The sequence below is a fragment of the Lampris incognitus genome, chromosome 1 (genome assembly GCF_029633865.1).
Source record: "Lampris incognitus isolate fLamInc1 chromosome 1, fLamInc1.hap2, whole genome shotgun sequence".
Taxonomy (NCBI): Eukaryota; Metazoa; Chordata; class Actinopteri; order Lampriformes; family Lampridae; genus Lampris; species Lampris incognitus.
The window spans coordinates 49,805,367-49,821,176 of record NC_079211.1 but is presented as its reverse complement, the minus strand read 5'-3'; the positions used below and the strand labels follow the sequence as shown (position 1 = coordinate 49,821,176).

The 15,810-nt window shown below is 45.8% G+C and overlaps 1 protein-coding gene across 1 annotated transcript in view; it reads right to left on the bottom strand.

Moving 5' to 3' along the window:
- Window positions 1–15,810, bottom strand: part of il1rapl2 (interleukin 1 receptor accessory protein-like 2) — a 343,193-nt gene that overhangs the window by 55,892 nt on the left and 271,491 nt on the right. Inside the window, exon 7 of the mRNA XM_056277780.1 lies at window positions 12,663–12,795. Coding sequence (XP_056133755.1) covers window positions 12,663–12,795 — 133 coding nt within the window. The remainder of the gene's footprint in view (window positions 1–12,662; window positions 12,796–15,810) is intronic.

Sequence of the window (15,810 nt, the reverse complement as noted above, 5' to 3'; positions counted from 1 at the left end):
AGGGTAATGACTGCTGTCAGGACTGGACAGTGGCACACTCTTCTGGAACAGACAGCGGACATATCTCCAGCCCAGCAATCAATTCTCCAGTGTTTTTACGCAAATAAATCAGAGATAATGTCTGCATCTGATCTCCTGCTGAGAGGGAATAAACTTGTAATACCTTCCTCACTGCACAACCAGGTGATAGACATCGCCCAAGAAGGCCACCGAGGGGTGGTGAAAACAAAGAAACTACTCTGGGAGAAAGTGTGGTTCCCAGGAATTGACCAAAAGGCAGAGGACTGCATCAAAACCTGTCTTGCCTGCCAGGCAGTAACAAACACGACACAGTCTCATGCACCACTTCACATGACTCCTTGTTTAGCTGCACCTTGGACTGAAGTGAGTACTGACTTTTGCTCCTTGCCAAATGGAGAGTACCAACTTGTAGTGATGGATGATTACTCAAGGTTCCCTGAGGTGGAGACAGTATCCATCCATCCACCAAAGCTGTAATACCTAAGCTAGACAAAATCTTCTCAGCATATGGCATTCCAGAAGTCGTCAAGAGCGAAAATGGTCCACCATTCAACTCTAAAGAGTTCTCCAGGTTTGCTATGTACCTGGGATTCCACCACAGAAAGATAACTCCATACTGGCCCCAAGCAAATGGCGAAGTGGAACGATTCATGAACACCCTGAAAAAACACTCAGGATTGCAACACTGGGGCACAAAAACACTCAACAAGAACTGAATCGCTTGCTACGAGCATACAGAACAACACTGCACTGCTCCACTGGGACGCCCCCTGCCACAGCAATGTTCGGTAGGCAAGTGCGCACAACACTGCCCAGTGTCCAGGCCACAGTCCCGGATGAGCTCATGAAAGCCAAAGAGACACAAGCAAAAGAGAAGATGACAGGGCACCACGACAAACGCTTCTGTCGCCCTGCCTTTGCTCTGAAAGTGTGAGACCATGTGTTAGTCAAAAGACTGCAACCAGACAACAAGTTCCAATCCCCTTTCCAACCTGATCCGTTCCAAGTCATTGTAGTGAAAGGAACAATGGTCACTGCACAACGAGAGCAGCGAGTGGTGACAAGGAACACATCACACTTCAAGCAAGTGCGCCCCCCCCCCCACTAGCTCGACCTATGCCTGCCGCTACAGAACAGGACAGCATCACGCCTCAACAGACTGAACCCATAGATGGTCCTAGCGGGCTTGCCCACACCGACACGGACAGGGCACCCCCAATGGCACCATCGGGCCCAGAGACCCCTGGCATCCCTCGCTACCCACGGAGGGTAGTTCAGAAGCGGCCAGAGTACCTAAAGACTTTATACTAAGTTTAAAAAAACAAAACTGTTTGTAGTCACAGAAAACCGTTTGTTTCTGCTGTTGCATACTAAAAAAAAGAAACACTGCCTGTAGTCAAAGAATTATTTTTTTATTTTGATATCTTCGCCCTTTTGCCAAGTATGTTTTGTCGCTTTGTTTGGGAATGTTGGAGGGATGTGATGTTCAGACTTTAATAGAGAATACCTCTTTAAGAGAAGCAAGGGATTATGGGGCGAGTACGGAAGTAGGAGGGGGAACGAGCATGTATGCAGGACACACAGCATGGATGTATGAACGACAGAATGAGAGTGATAAACTAAAGCCCCACTTATTCGCTCACACAGTCGTCCCGTGTATTTGTGGACATTACACGGTACACGGCAAAATAAGAAAATACATGCAGAGGACAGGGTCTCTGCAGACAGACACCGCCCACGTCTAGTGATGATTGAGAGCATAGGCGGAAATCCCGGGGGGGGGACACGATCCCCCCATCCTGGGAAAAATATGATATATCCCCCCCCAATATATCACCATAAACATAATTATGTAATTTTAATAATATTCATAATACACAACGAAAGCACATTATACACACTTAGATTATAGACACTTAATAGTGCATATTTAAGTTTCAAAAGATCGCGATCCCCCGCCCTTTACATCACAATGGTTCGATTGTCCCCTCCAAAGTTGATATCAGATTTTGGCCCCTGACTGAGAGGGATTATTTTTGTATGAGTCTATACATTGATTTTTCAGGAAAATCCTACTTGTTGTTCTACTTTTAAAGTGAGGTGAAGATTAGGGTTAAAGTCAGGGTTAAGGGCTAAGTTAAAGGTTAGGCTTAGGGTCAGCGTTGGAGCGGGGTTAAATTTATATCTTTCATGGCAAGGGCGCCACCGTCTTGCAGTACAATAACCCGTGGTGTCACGTAGTCGGTTGGCTTAGCCGAGTTCAACAAATACAACGGCGGAGATGGTGAAAGATCGAGATGGAGACAGTAAAATGACAAGAAAAAAGGGAGGCCATTTTTGGGATGTAAAATTGAGTTTTACAGGGTTACGGACAAGGACGAAACAGTCCATTTGCATAAACTGCTGCTGAAATGGAGAACAGCGCCGGATCATTTCTGTCCTGCCAGAATTCTCCATTCTGTCAGATTCCACAATACGCCCACTGTGTATTAATGAGCTCACTCAGAAGTTACCGAGGATGAACCCGGCTGAATGTCTGAATGTCCAACATCCAACTGTCTACACCACACTGCCACAGTGTTCTGGCTGTGGCATCCCAAACGGTAGTTATATTATGTGCTGCGCAACATGATGGAAACAAACTACGCATAGAAAGCATTCATGTGACATCATAGTGTCACGTGAGACCTCTCGGACATGTTCTGCATCACACTGGCTGGTTCACCAGAAGCATGTAAACTAGTCGGCTGCGTGAACCGGTGAACAATTGACCTTTCGCAAAGTACCGCCCCAGAACGGTGCTTACGCAAGCCTACCTTAGTAACGGTTTCTATGTGAGGGAGGTCCGTCAAGCTTTCAAACAGCAAAATGCTGACACTGTGCGCCTATGGAGTCTGCAAATTGGATACCAGTGTAATCGGTTATTTTCTTGCCCGGTGCGGGATTCGATACGGGGTGTACTGCACCACAAGAGGACATCACTACCCGCTCGGCTAAAGGCTCAGACCCATTAACTAGGGACTAACGTGCCTTATTGGTAGTTTACACTAGACATCTGAAAAGTTTGGAGGGGGTGTAATTTTCTTTCCCTTCCCGAAACCCAGAACGCAAGAAGCGCAATGTCGGTAATGGATCTCGCAGTATAGCAGACCCCCATGGCCAGCTTAATCCATCCAAAATCAACAAAAATACCTGTCTGCTCCAAGCTAAGCTTGCTACTAGCTATTATGATAGCTAATACAGCTAACGTATTATTACTGTTACTTTTACCCACACAATGATTATTATCATTATCAACATATCAACGTATTGCTATCTAAGAAAATAACATCACTAATGTATCTGATGAATGTAACCAGCTTAGTCTGTGGCCAGCGATGCCTAATTTAATGATCGCTAACGATAGCCAGCCAACTAACATAACTTTGTTATGCTAGCCACAGGTTAGCCAGGTTCCACCTTTCATTTCAGAACATAAAGACCCGCGGGGAGGGTCTCTGGCCAGTCTGGCCTCCTCATATCCGGCCTATTTTAAACGTTTCTCCCCCTCTGTGAGCGCCAGGTGGGGGTCGGCCGTTCAGAAAAGTCATCTCGTTTGCCTTATTTTGTTGAAAATACCGGTTCTGGTCCGAAGGTTAAAAAAAACAATCATGGGGCGGTTCCCCCGGCCTCGGAGCATGTCCCTGGCCGCCCCGCGACCCCCAGGAGCCCATACAGAACCCCCGGAAAAACCTGGTTAAAAGAACGCCATGGGGAACCTTCGCCAAAATCAACACTATAATACGGTGATGTTGACAATGGATTATTAAAAATATACCCATGATAGCTGAAATATTTAACTTACCCTGCAGTGCAAGAGCACAATTGGCCCACAGTGTGTTTCAGAATTAGTTGATGGGGTTTCTCATTCTTTGATTGCGACCGGTAAGCTTTGCCCTCCATTACAGCCCCACCCGGCAGATTTCGGTGTGTGTGTGGAGCTCGGCTCCAGACTGTCTCGGCTAACTTCTTCTGTAGCAAAGGGTTTGAATAGTCATTGTGTTTGAATGAGGGCTCGTGCAAAATGTTACGACAGCTTTCCTAGTGTGTGTTTACACTTTTAGGTGGCAGGATTATACAGCTTCAAGCAAAGTGGATCATCCCTTCATAAAAAGTATTGTAACGTGCATGGATAAGTAGACACGCTGGCCGCTGGGTGACGAGTCTGTGCCCTTAGTCGAGCGGTTAGCGATGTCGCCTGAGGTGCGGGCGTTACGGGTTCGCGACCAGACCGCGGCAGTTCCTGTGATTGCGTTGTGTCCCGAATTCGCTACAGTATCTTTACATACCACCGACTACGGGCAAAATAACGTTTTTTCTTCTGGCACTTTGTACGTACATTTTGCACATGGCCGACACTGAGCAGACTTCATATCGTTGTAAACTACTAATAAGACCCGTTAGTCCCTAGCTAAAGAGTCTGACCCTTTAGCCGAGCGGTTAGTGATGTCGCCTTGTGGCGCAGTACACCCCATATCGAATACCGCACCGGGCAAGATAATAACCGGTTACATCGTCACCTGTGTGAATACGGGCTTGGTCTTGACCACCTGTCGTGTTGATCTTGACTCAGCTTTCTTTAATGCCTCCTACAGACTGTGAGATCTCAGCAATCCTAGAAGTTTACTGCAAGCCACACTGTGCGGTATGGATCTACTAAACTTGGGTGCGACATCAAGTCTGAGGTGTGTGTACTGTACGATGATAACACCTACTGAATCGCAGGCTATGACGCAAGTCCATAAAAACGTCATCAGCGCGCGTGCCGCATCGGCGCGCGTAATCAATCAACACCGCTGGAAGAGCAACATGACGCCAAGCAGGAATCGAGTCCTTTCAATGGTCGCCGCAGCTCGTTTTGCTGCTCGATTTGCTGCTCGATTTGTTGAATCCGTCGCATTTGGGTCACAGATGCTAACAGCGTGTTTGCATAGATTGTGCGTGGCGTTGATCAGTGCTGCATTTCTATTGGTTGGTCGGTAGACGTAAGTCGTAGCAGCAGTCACATTGCGAGACGGTCATCCTAAATTTCGGACACTGTCAGACTTTTGCCCCAGGTTATCTTCGGTCGAAAGACCGCAATAACGGCCGTCTCTGACTCTGTCTCACAGTGCGACATGGGACCAAGACAGGTCTCTGAGGCTGACTTCGGTCCAGTCTGGTTTGATCTGGACAGCAGGACTAATAATTACGTTATTGTGTCCATGTAAATACAGATCTGATCACTGCAGCCTGTCTTTCTCCAGGAGAAATCGTCTGCCTTGGGGCGGGGATTGAGTTTGAGTGACAGGCCAACTGGCCACTCGGGGGGGGGGGGTCAGATAAGTGGACTTGAGGAGACTCGATAAAATCGGCGTAAGTGCCTCATAATGGATACCGGGAGCGACGTGTCTTCTTGTGTCATTAAAACCTGCGGCCGTGAAGGCGGCTCCATTAGGTTTCTGATTAGAAGCTGCGAGTCAAGTCTGTAATTGAGTACACTTTTCAAAGTCCACTTTCCAACCCTGGTTATAATGCTGGGCCATGAAAAATTGATCCAGTAAGCAAAAACATGAATCCAGTAGCTTGTTATTACTTAAGTCGCGTTTATGTCAATGCCGATCGGAGGTGGAGCCGATGAATACCCGTGCCTACTGCAGAGTCATTTGACCCTGGACACGTTTACACTGGCCACCAAAGCAAAGGCGGATGTCAGCGGGGTTTTTGGCTGGTGGGGAAGGAAGGAGCTTTACTCGCCCCTTTGCTTAAACAGGTAACTGTATTGGGTATTTGACCACTCTAAATCCCAGCGAGCAGCTTGACATGACACAGAGTTCTTGGTGCCGTTGTGTCAGCATGTTAAAGAATAATGATAATAAAGAGGTCACTGGAACGACCAAGGCCGTCATTTTGACAGTTTCGGATTTAATAACTTTGTGAAAAAAAGACACAGACCTGCCGCTGCCTGAATGAAAAAAGCACTACGGGTTATGGGTCAATATTTCTGCAACGCGCTTTGTGTGGCTGCTGCAGCTAGAGAAGCGCTACATAAAACGTAACTTGACTGATTCAGTGATTATGATAAGATCTACTTAAAACGACCACGGGCGGTCAAAATGACCGCGTGTAATTTGCGCGTCACCGCGCGCATCATGTCACTATTTATGACGCGTGTTGGTGACGTCATTTCCTTCGTGAACGTCATTGCTCTGTCCTAGAAACACGCTAGCGTCCTCCAGTGCAGAGTAATAGACTAAACTTGAGTTCTGATGATTGCCACCATTACAGACGCCATTTCAGACGCACCAGGACCACCACCGAGGCGCTGCCGTGTTTACAGGCGTTGGACAGCGGCCATTTTAAATTGTTTAAAAAACAGTATTAAAGTTGTTAAAATGTTAATTTTGGTGTCGGCTAACTTCTTAACAGACATACTAGCATATGTAATGCACTAATATCTCAACTGGGTATTTACCTTGACAGAATATAACGTTTAAAAACGGGCGGTCATTTTGACCGCCCGCGGTCTTTGTAGGTAGGAGGGAAATCCCGGCGGTTCGAGTGAACTGACATAATGTCTGTCAGTGGAAGCCTTCTTCAAGCCTTTCTTGTCATACCCGCTCCAGCCAGATAAGGGTACAGGAGGATTTCATAAGTAGCAGTAAAGCCTTCATATTATTCTGCATGTAAAAATACCCACCGTTTTAATCTTCTGCTTAGGGGGTTGTAGTGGTTATAAACAGGCCTCCTTCCCAGCAACGGAATAAAACTTTCTGGTCATGTCCAGTGTCAAGGTGGGAGGGATTAAGATTTGACCGAGACGTTGGCGGCCATCTCGGAGGGATTCGGTGGGCTGAAGTGTGATTGTTGGAGGACAGGACGGCGGTGCAGCGGTTGGACTTCGAGGCGGTTCCAGGACGGACTGGAATGACCGAGAGGAAAACTCATCATACAGAGGTTAATTTAATACCAGAGGGTATGGCTAGTGTGAGGTTTAAAGACACACACACACACACACACACACACACACACGCACGGTGTCTTGAGTCACTAATTCTCTGACACTCGTTCGTCCTCATTTTGCTCTCTACTGTCAGCTGGCATTCAGACGTGTCAGAGCTCACAGTAATCACAGTACCATGCAATTATACGTGTATTACCAATACGTACACAGAACTACTGCAGCTCTGACATTTACTTTGATTTCACTCGAATTCACTTATTGAGTTGTGGAAGTGAAGTTGGGGTGAAGTGAGGATTTTTTTTAGTTTAGCCCCTCCCCCCCAATTGCATCCAGCCAATCAGCTCTGTGCATAACTGTAGTCCACTGACTTCCAGTTTCTACTGCAGCGGTCATACCAGTACTTTGATTTCACTCGAATTCACTTATTGAGTTGTGGAAGTGAAGTTGGGGTGAAGTGAGGATTTTTTTATTTTGCCCCTCCCCCCAATTGCATCCAGCCAATCAGCTCTGTGCATAACTGTAGTCCTTCTACCGCAGCAGTCATACCAGTACTTTGATTTCACTCGAATTCACTTATTGAGTTGTGGAAGTGAAGTTGGGGTGAAGTGAGGATTTTTTTATTTTGCCCCTCCCCCCAATTGCATCCAGCCAATCAGCTCTGTGCATAACTGTAGTCCACTGACTTCCGGTTTCTACTGCAGCGGTCATACCAGTTTCCTGTTTGTTGCCGTGTGCTATTGACAATGGCATATTTTTCGCGATGCCTGCAAGATTTACCGTGGATAAATGTCAACGACCTGCACAGAACTGTCGATAAACTTTCACCGGCAACAACCAGCGAACGGGTGAAACGTTTCAGGTTGCACATATCAAGCTACGTCCACAATTATGATGGTCCGTCCGTCCATCCGGATTCATCCTCATAATTGTGGACGTAGCTCGATATGTTTCTCGACAGTTCTGTCGAGAAACCCTTTATGCCTGGTTATCCTCATCTGACAACGCAGTCAGAATTAATTAAATGACCTGGTCAGGGACTTAGATTTGTCAAACACTAAAGCAGAACTACTTGGTTCAAGATTGCAAGGATGGGGTTTGCTGTCACCAGGTACAATATTTCTATCTTTCAGAACCATCAAGAACATTTGACAAACTCCTTTATGCAGGTTGACAACTTCTGTTTCTGCACTGACATTGATGGCTTGTTCATGGCTTTGGGTTGTGCGCATGACCCACAACAATGGCGTGTTTTCATAGATTCGTCAAAGTTAAGCCTGAAAGCTGTCCTGTTACACAATGGCAATGTCCACCCTCCAGTACCCATTGGCTATGCAGTGCACATGAAAGAAACCTACAGTAACACGGAACTGTTGTTGAAACACATACAGCACAACAAGTACGACTGGAACATCTGTGGTGATCTAGAAGTATTGGCACTGCTACGAGGGATCCAGCTCGGATACACAAAGTACTGTTGTTTCCTGAGTGAATGGGACAGCCGTGCTAAAGAGTCATGTTACATTACAAAGAACTGGCCGCCCCGTAAGCGTTTTGTTCCAGGGCAGAAAAGTGTGGCGCATAAACCACTTGTCAACCCAACAAAGACATTTCTGCTTTCTCTTCATAGGAAACTCGGATTGGTGAAACATTTTGTGAAAGCAATGAACAATGAAGGTGATGGACTTCCCTATTTGAGACCGATGTTTCCAAGAATAACCGATGCCAAGATTAAGGAAGGCATTTTTGTTGGTCCACAAATCAGACAGGTCATCTATGACATGGAGGTGGGGCCAGAGAAAATAGCATGGAGGGCATTTAAGGATTGCTGTTGAGCATTTTCTCGGCAACGACAGAGCACCAAACTACACTGAGCTGCTTGACAGCATGCTTAAAGCATACAAAACCATGAAGTGCAACACGTCACTGAGAATTCATTTTCTGCATTCACACTCGGACTTCTTCCCTGCTGATCTTGGTGCAGTCAGTGACTAACATGGTGAAAGGTCTCATCAGGACATTGCGACCATGGAAAAGAGGTATCAGGGCAACTGGAACCTACCAATGCTGGCCCACTATTGTCGGACACTGACACAAGAAGCACCAGACGCTGAGCACAAACAAAAATCAGCAGCAAAAACATTTAAGCTCAGCTGAACTAACACCATGTGTCAGCATCGTTATGTGATTAAACAAGTTAAATTCAATTAAAAATATTTCAACGTTTCTCCAAATTTCTACGTGATACAGCAAATCTGACATTATTTTGTGCCCAGCTCGACACTGTCTATCATAATCTCTCTATTTTTTTTTTCAGGGAGCAAAACGTTTGAAAAAATGTGTTGTCCGGTGATTTAGACTGTAGCTCAGATGAGTTATCCCTCAGCTTGCATTGCTGAGTTGATGTAATCAACAGGAATATATATAATGGGGTAGTTAAGTAAAGGACTAAACTGTAAAAGAAGCCTTGGATATTCTGTGTTTCTGTTTTCCTAACTTTTTATTCCTCTACGTTGGTGCATGTTCAGTATGTGTGTGTCCATATACAGTACGTCCTGGTGGTCGCTGCAGCTAAATGCCATGCTGTTCTTAATGATATTTGACGCCCTGCAGACAAGCTGGCTTTTTTCCATAGAACCAACTGTAATAGGTCCCAGTGGGGGGAGAGAATGAATTCAGTCTCACATTATTATTAGTATTAATCATATGTTAGAAAGATTGGGAAAAAAAGTGATTATACACTGAGAATGTGAACTGTGTACTAAGCCTACATACTAGAAGGTATTTAAAGCTGCATTAAGCGACAAATTTTGATAGCAATGGGAAATCGAATGACTCCCTGTAATATGAAAGGGTTTCTAGTACTGCCGGTCGCATTGAGAATCCACACAGCGGCCTAGTTTTCCTTGACCAGAGACAGGCTTCGCCTTCACCACCAGCTCATTGTTTCCCGGTTATAAATCTGTGCTCGCAACTCACAAGTCGAGAAGCCGGTGTCGGATGGAGCTCACAGGGAGGAGATGAAGCAAGCATGATAACGTAAAGTATTACATTAGCAAGTTCTTAGCCTAATATGTTGGCAAACAGCTGCAGACTTACACGTCCGGATGAAATGGATTACGTTAGAATCGCCTCTGAATCCTCTGCGAACTTTAATCAGTTAAAGCAATGGAAGGCGAGCGCTTGGTTACACACTTTGGGCCAACGTGGAGGCAGGAAGGAGCAGCTTAGCCGTGAGGGTGCTTTGGAATCTCTGTAGCACAACTAACACCTAGAGTTCAGAGATCACTGAATGTAGCTTTAAAATACAGGGCTGGTATTTTATAGAAATGAAGTTAACTAAGTTTCAGGAGCAGGGCCACGCCTCAACCGCTCCTCTAATCACCTGGCAAGTCCGCATAACCTCGTTAACCCATCCAGCGCTGTTTGTCTCCGTTCTCTCGACCCCCCCCCCAACTCCCTCCCGCTCTCGCATTCAGTCTCCTACCTCATCCCTCCCCCTACCCACCCCTCTTCACGTCCATTCATCCCCTCTTCCCTCCTTTTCTTCTCTCCTCTATTACAGGCAACATCTGGGGTCCATAGTCAGCTCGGGCAACCCATCACCTGAGACAGAACCCCCACCCTCAGTCTCTTCTTCCCAGCCACCACTCACCAAAACATCCCAGACCAGTCTAATCAGACGACCTCCACGTCCATCCTCACCCTCACTTCCATTACTCATCCCCATCATCCAATACTTACTCTCCTCATTAAACCTGTATACTCATGGTTGTGGCGTGGTCCTTGCTAGTGAAATGCTGTATCTCTAATAAAAGATAAACATGGCAGGCAAGGAGCTATGAAACCTTTCAGGTACTCTAACCAGTTGATGACGTCAAAGTGTGTAGTTCAGATTTGAAAAGGTTTTGCTTTGACTGACAGTTTAATATTTAAATGCAGTGCTTGAAGTGGGCCGGTACTCACCAGTACGCAGTACCAGCACGTCTACATTTCACTCTTTGCTGTAGTGTGACTTTTTCTTGCACACTGGCACTTCTCACAAGCTGCCGGTACTCTTCTCTGCCCTCTCCATATCAGGTTCTCTGGGCAATTCATAATGTCCCTAAATAAACCCGTCCTTCGGATGAGACGCTAAACCGCGGTCCTGACTCACTGTGGTCCTTAAAGATCCCATGGCACTTACTGCAAAGAGTAGGGGGTCCCCCGGTGTCCTGGCAAAATTCCCAACCTGACTCTCTCCATCTGGCCACCTGATTACCCCACCCATGTAATTAACTCAATGGTTCCTCCCTCTCCACCTCAAGCTGATGTGTGGTGAGCGTTCTGGTGCAAAATGGCTGCCGTGCATCCTCCAGGTGGTGCTGCACATTGGTGGTGGTTGACATGAGTTGCCTCCTTTAACCTGAAGCGCTTTGGGTGTCTAGAAAAGTGCTATATAAATGTAATGATTATTATTATTATTATTATTATAAACTGCATTACCAGGGGACAATGGGGGCACTACGTACCTAGGGGGCACTACGTGAAGCTCACCTGTTCCTGTTCTCGCTTGCCTGCCTTTCCCTGTTGGCGGCTAGCCGCGCTGCTCATGCGGGCTATGTGGCTGCTCTAACTTGTTACCATGAGCACTGAAATTAAAAGCTAGAGGTTCTGTGGTGCACATGTGCTGCTCAGGTAGGCGGTGTGGCCCGAGCCTAATACATTAACCTTACAATAACGTTGGCCTGGCTCCAAAAGGGCAACCCAAAGCGAACACGAACAGAGTCAGAAGATGACACAACAGCGCTTCAGAAGTCAAATCATATGCTATTAAAAGTAGGCCGCGAGCAGCAAGCTAATGTTAGCACCCCTCCCTTTATATATAAAAAAATATATATATTGTGAACATCAGCAATATCACCTAGTATCCTTTATTAAGGGCGGCACGGTGGTGAAGTGGTTAGCGCAGTCACATCACAGCAAGATGGTCCTGGGTTCGAGCCCCGGGGTTGTCAAACCCTGGGGGTCATCCCGGGTTGTCCTCTGTGTGGAGTTTGCATGTTCTCCCCGTGTCTGTGTGGGTTTCCTCCGGCTGCTCCGGTTTCCTCCCACAGTCCAAAGACATGTAGGTCAGTTGAGTCAGCCATACTAAATTGTCCCTCGGTGTGAATGTGTGTGTGCATGGGCCCTGTGATGGTCTGGCGGCCTGTCCAGGGTGTCTCCCCGCCTGCCGCCCAATGACTGCTGGGATAGGCTTATCCTGAGAGCAGGATAAGCAGCTTGGTTCATGGATGGATTTTTTATTCACTGTAGAATGAATATGTAATAATGATTTGCTGATACCAGCCAATACACACGCCAACATGTGAATAAGGGGAGTACTGGCCCTCATTTTTTCCACTTCAAGCACTGTTTAAATGAGCACAGCATTAGTATGTCTAGCAGTAGCTGCACAAGCTGTTATGTAGAGGCTATTTTGTTATGGAATGCTGGTTTTTGTTATCTACTTGAGTGGCACTCGCCTCTTTTGCTTTTAAATGGTGAACCAGTCCTTCAAATATCTTGCCTTTTCTTTTTCTTTTCCCCCCCGATCAGCCCGAATTACTGAATGTAATGCATGTGGGATGGGTTCTGCAGTAATTTCAAGTGTCATGAAGGGATTTGTCCTAGAAATCGTTACCTGACTTCAGTTTCTTTTATATGGCCAGCTAATTCTTCTACAAACTTCTCTCCTCTCATCCAGTAGATGATGGGCCTCCTGTTTTCCCCACTATAGCCGAAAAACGCCCTGCAGTCCAGACTTAGGGGTATACCTGAAAAACACGACAAAAACAATTACAGTGTATAACAAGTCAGTATGACCCTCACAGTTGTAGCTGAGATGAACAGTGAAGCCCAGGTTCAGGGTCAAATCTGAAATGTACCAAATAACATGACAGCGTGATTACTGTCAATGCTCTACACAGCCTCCAAAAAAATAAATATTTCACTATAAGAGTATGAAAAAGTACAAAAACTGCACAAAGGCGAAGGACTGAAGAGGTCTCTCTGAGGACTCCGGGGGAGAGTGCCTGATGCGTTGCAGTCTCTCTTCAGGTCTGCTGGCTCAGGGTGATCTGAGATGTTCTGTCAGCAGGGACGTCATGTTCTGTTGGTTTATTTGAGGTCTCAGCACTCATGGGTTGTTGTCCTGTGTTCCCACTTGCAGTCTTCTCTCAGACAGAGGTAGTTATATTGTCAATGAGATGCATTCAAAACCGTGCTAAGGACCCAACCCAGTGACTTCGATTTGTTAAAAAAAAAATCAATTGCAAAACAGTTCAAATGTGTAATAAGGCAATAAGATATGCATTTGCCAGTGTTTCCGGGGAATAAATAGATCTTACACATCATCGATTTCCCCACATTTAGCCAAGCTCTTGAGAATAAGATAAGACACGATAGACTTTATTGTCCCGAAGGAAATTTGTCTTGGGCACATACAGGGTCTGCTGTTACAAAACACAAGCAACATAGTGCAACCATATGGTACATACACAGACTGTCACCCATACACATTCACACACACACAAAATGCATGCACAGACTGCCATCAACAAACAAATTGCACACTGCCTGTTGTACAACACACCTGTAGTCATCATAATGGTGTACATCATATGTACAGTAAGAGTAAAGCAGCCTCATCAACCCAGATTTATCATAAAGTATACATGTGTACAGATAAAATTAAAAGCAGTGTTCCTGGGGTTAGTGTCTGGCTAGTTTGGCATTTAGGGCTTTGATGGACATGGGTCGGGGGGGGGGGGTTTAAAGCGGTTGAGTGTGCACTGGGGACCCTGAAGAGTCTGCCTGAGGGACGGAGGAGGACATGGGTGGGGTCTGAAATAAGTTTTTGCCCTGATTGTTTCATCAAAGACAGCATGGAGTGTGGGATGCTGCCTGACTCCTATTATTTTCATTGCTCTCTGTGTTAGCTGGGTAATCTGGGTTTTCAACTGTATGCTCTGTGTTAGCTGGGTAATCTGGGTTTTCAGCTGTATGCTCTGTGTTAGCTGGGTAATCTGGGTTTTCAGCTGTATGGTCTGGGTTAGCTGGGTAATCTGGGGTTTCAGCTGTATGCTCTGGGTTAGCTGGGTAATCTGGGTTTTCAGCTGTATGCTCTGTGTTAGCTGGGTAATCTGGGGTTTCAGCTGTATGCTCTGGGTTAGCTGGGTAATCTGGGTTTTCAACTGTATGCTCTGTGTTAGCTGGGTAATCTGGGGTTTCTGCTGTATGCTCTGGGTTAGCTGGGTAATCTGGGTTTTCAGATGTATGCTCTGTGTTAGCTGGGGAATCTGGGGTTTCAGCTGTATGCTCTGTGTTAGCTGGGTAATCTGGGTTTTTAGCTGTATGCTCTGTGTTAGCTGGGTAATCTGGGTTTTCAGCTGTATGCTCTGTGTTAGCTGGGTAATCTGGGTTTTCAATTGAATGCTCTGTGTTAGCTGGGTAATCTGGGGTTTCAGCTGTATGCTCTGTGTTATCTGGGTAATCTGGGGTTTCAGCTGTATACTCTTGTGTTAACTGGGTAATCTGGGGTTTCAGCTGTATGCTCTGGGTTAGCTGGGTAATCTGGGTTTTCAGCTGTATGCTCTGTGTTAGCTGGGTAATCACTCACATACACACACACACACACGTATATCTGTATCTATCTATATACACTACCGTTCAAAAGTTTGGGATCACCCAAACAATTTTGTGTTTTCCATGAAAAGTCACACTTATTCACCACCATATGTTGTGAAATGAATAGAAAATAGAGTCAAGACATTGACAAGGTTAGAAATAATGATTTGTATTTGAAATAAGATTTTTTTTACATCAAACTTTGCTTTCGTCAAAGAATCCTCCATTTGCAGCAATTACAGGCTCTAACAGGTACTATTTAATGAAGATGCCAGTTGGGGACCTGTGAGGCGTCTGTTTCTCGAACTAGAGACTCTAATGTACTTATCTTCTTGCTCAGTTGTGCAACGCGGCCTCCCACTTCTTTTTCTACTCTGGTTAGAGCCTGTTTGTGCTGTCCTCTGAAGGGAGTAGTACACACCGGTGTAGGAAATCTTCAATTTCTTAGCAATTTCTCGCATGGAATAGCCTTCATTTCTAAGAACAAGAATAGACTGTCGAGTTTCAGATGAAAGTTCTCTTTTTCTGGCCATTTTGAGCATTTAATTGACCCCACAAATGTGATGCTCCAGAAACTCAATCTGCTCAAAGAAGTGCCCATCCAACCAATCCAACTTGTGGGAGCTGCTTCTGGAAGCGTGGGGTGCAATTTCTCCAGATTACCTCAACAAATTAACAGCTAGAATGCCAAAGGTCTGCAATGCTGTAATTGCTGCAAATGGACGATTCTTTGACGAAAGCAAAGTTTGATGTAAAAAAAAATCTTATTTCAAATACAAATCATTATTTCTAACCTTGTCAATGTCTTGACTCTATTTTCTATTCATTTCACAACATATGGTGGTGAATAAGTGTGACTTTTCATGGAAAACACAAAATTGTTTGGGTGATCCCAAACTTTTGAACGGTAGTGTATATATCCATCCATTATCTAAACCGCTTATCCTGCTGTCAGGGTCACGGGGATGCTGGAGCCTATCCCAGCAGTCACTGGGTGGCAGTCGGGGAAACACCCTGGACAGGCCGCAAGGCCATCACAGGGCTGACACACACACACACACACACACACACACACACACACACACACACACACACACACACACACACACACACACACACACACACACACACACACACACACACAACATTCATACCTAGGGACA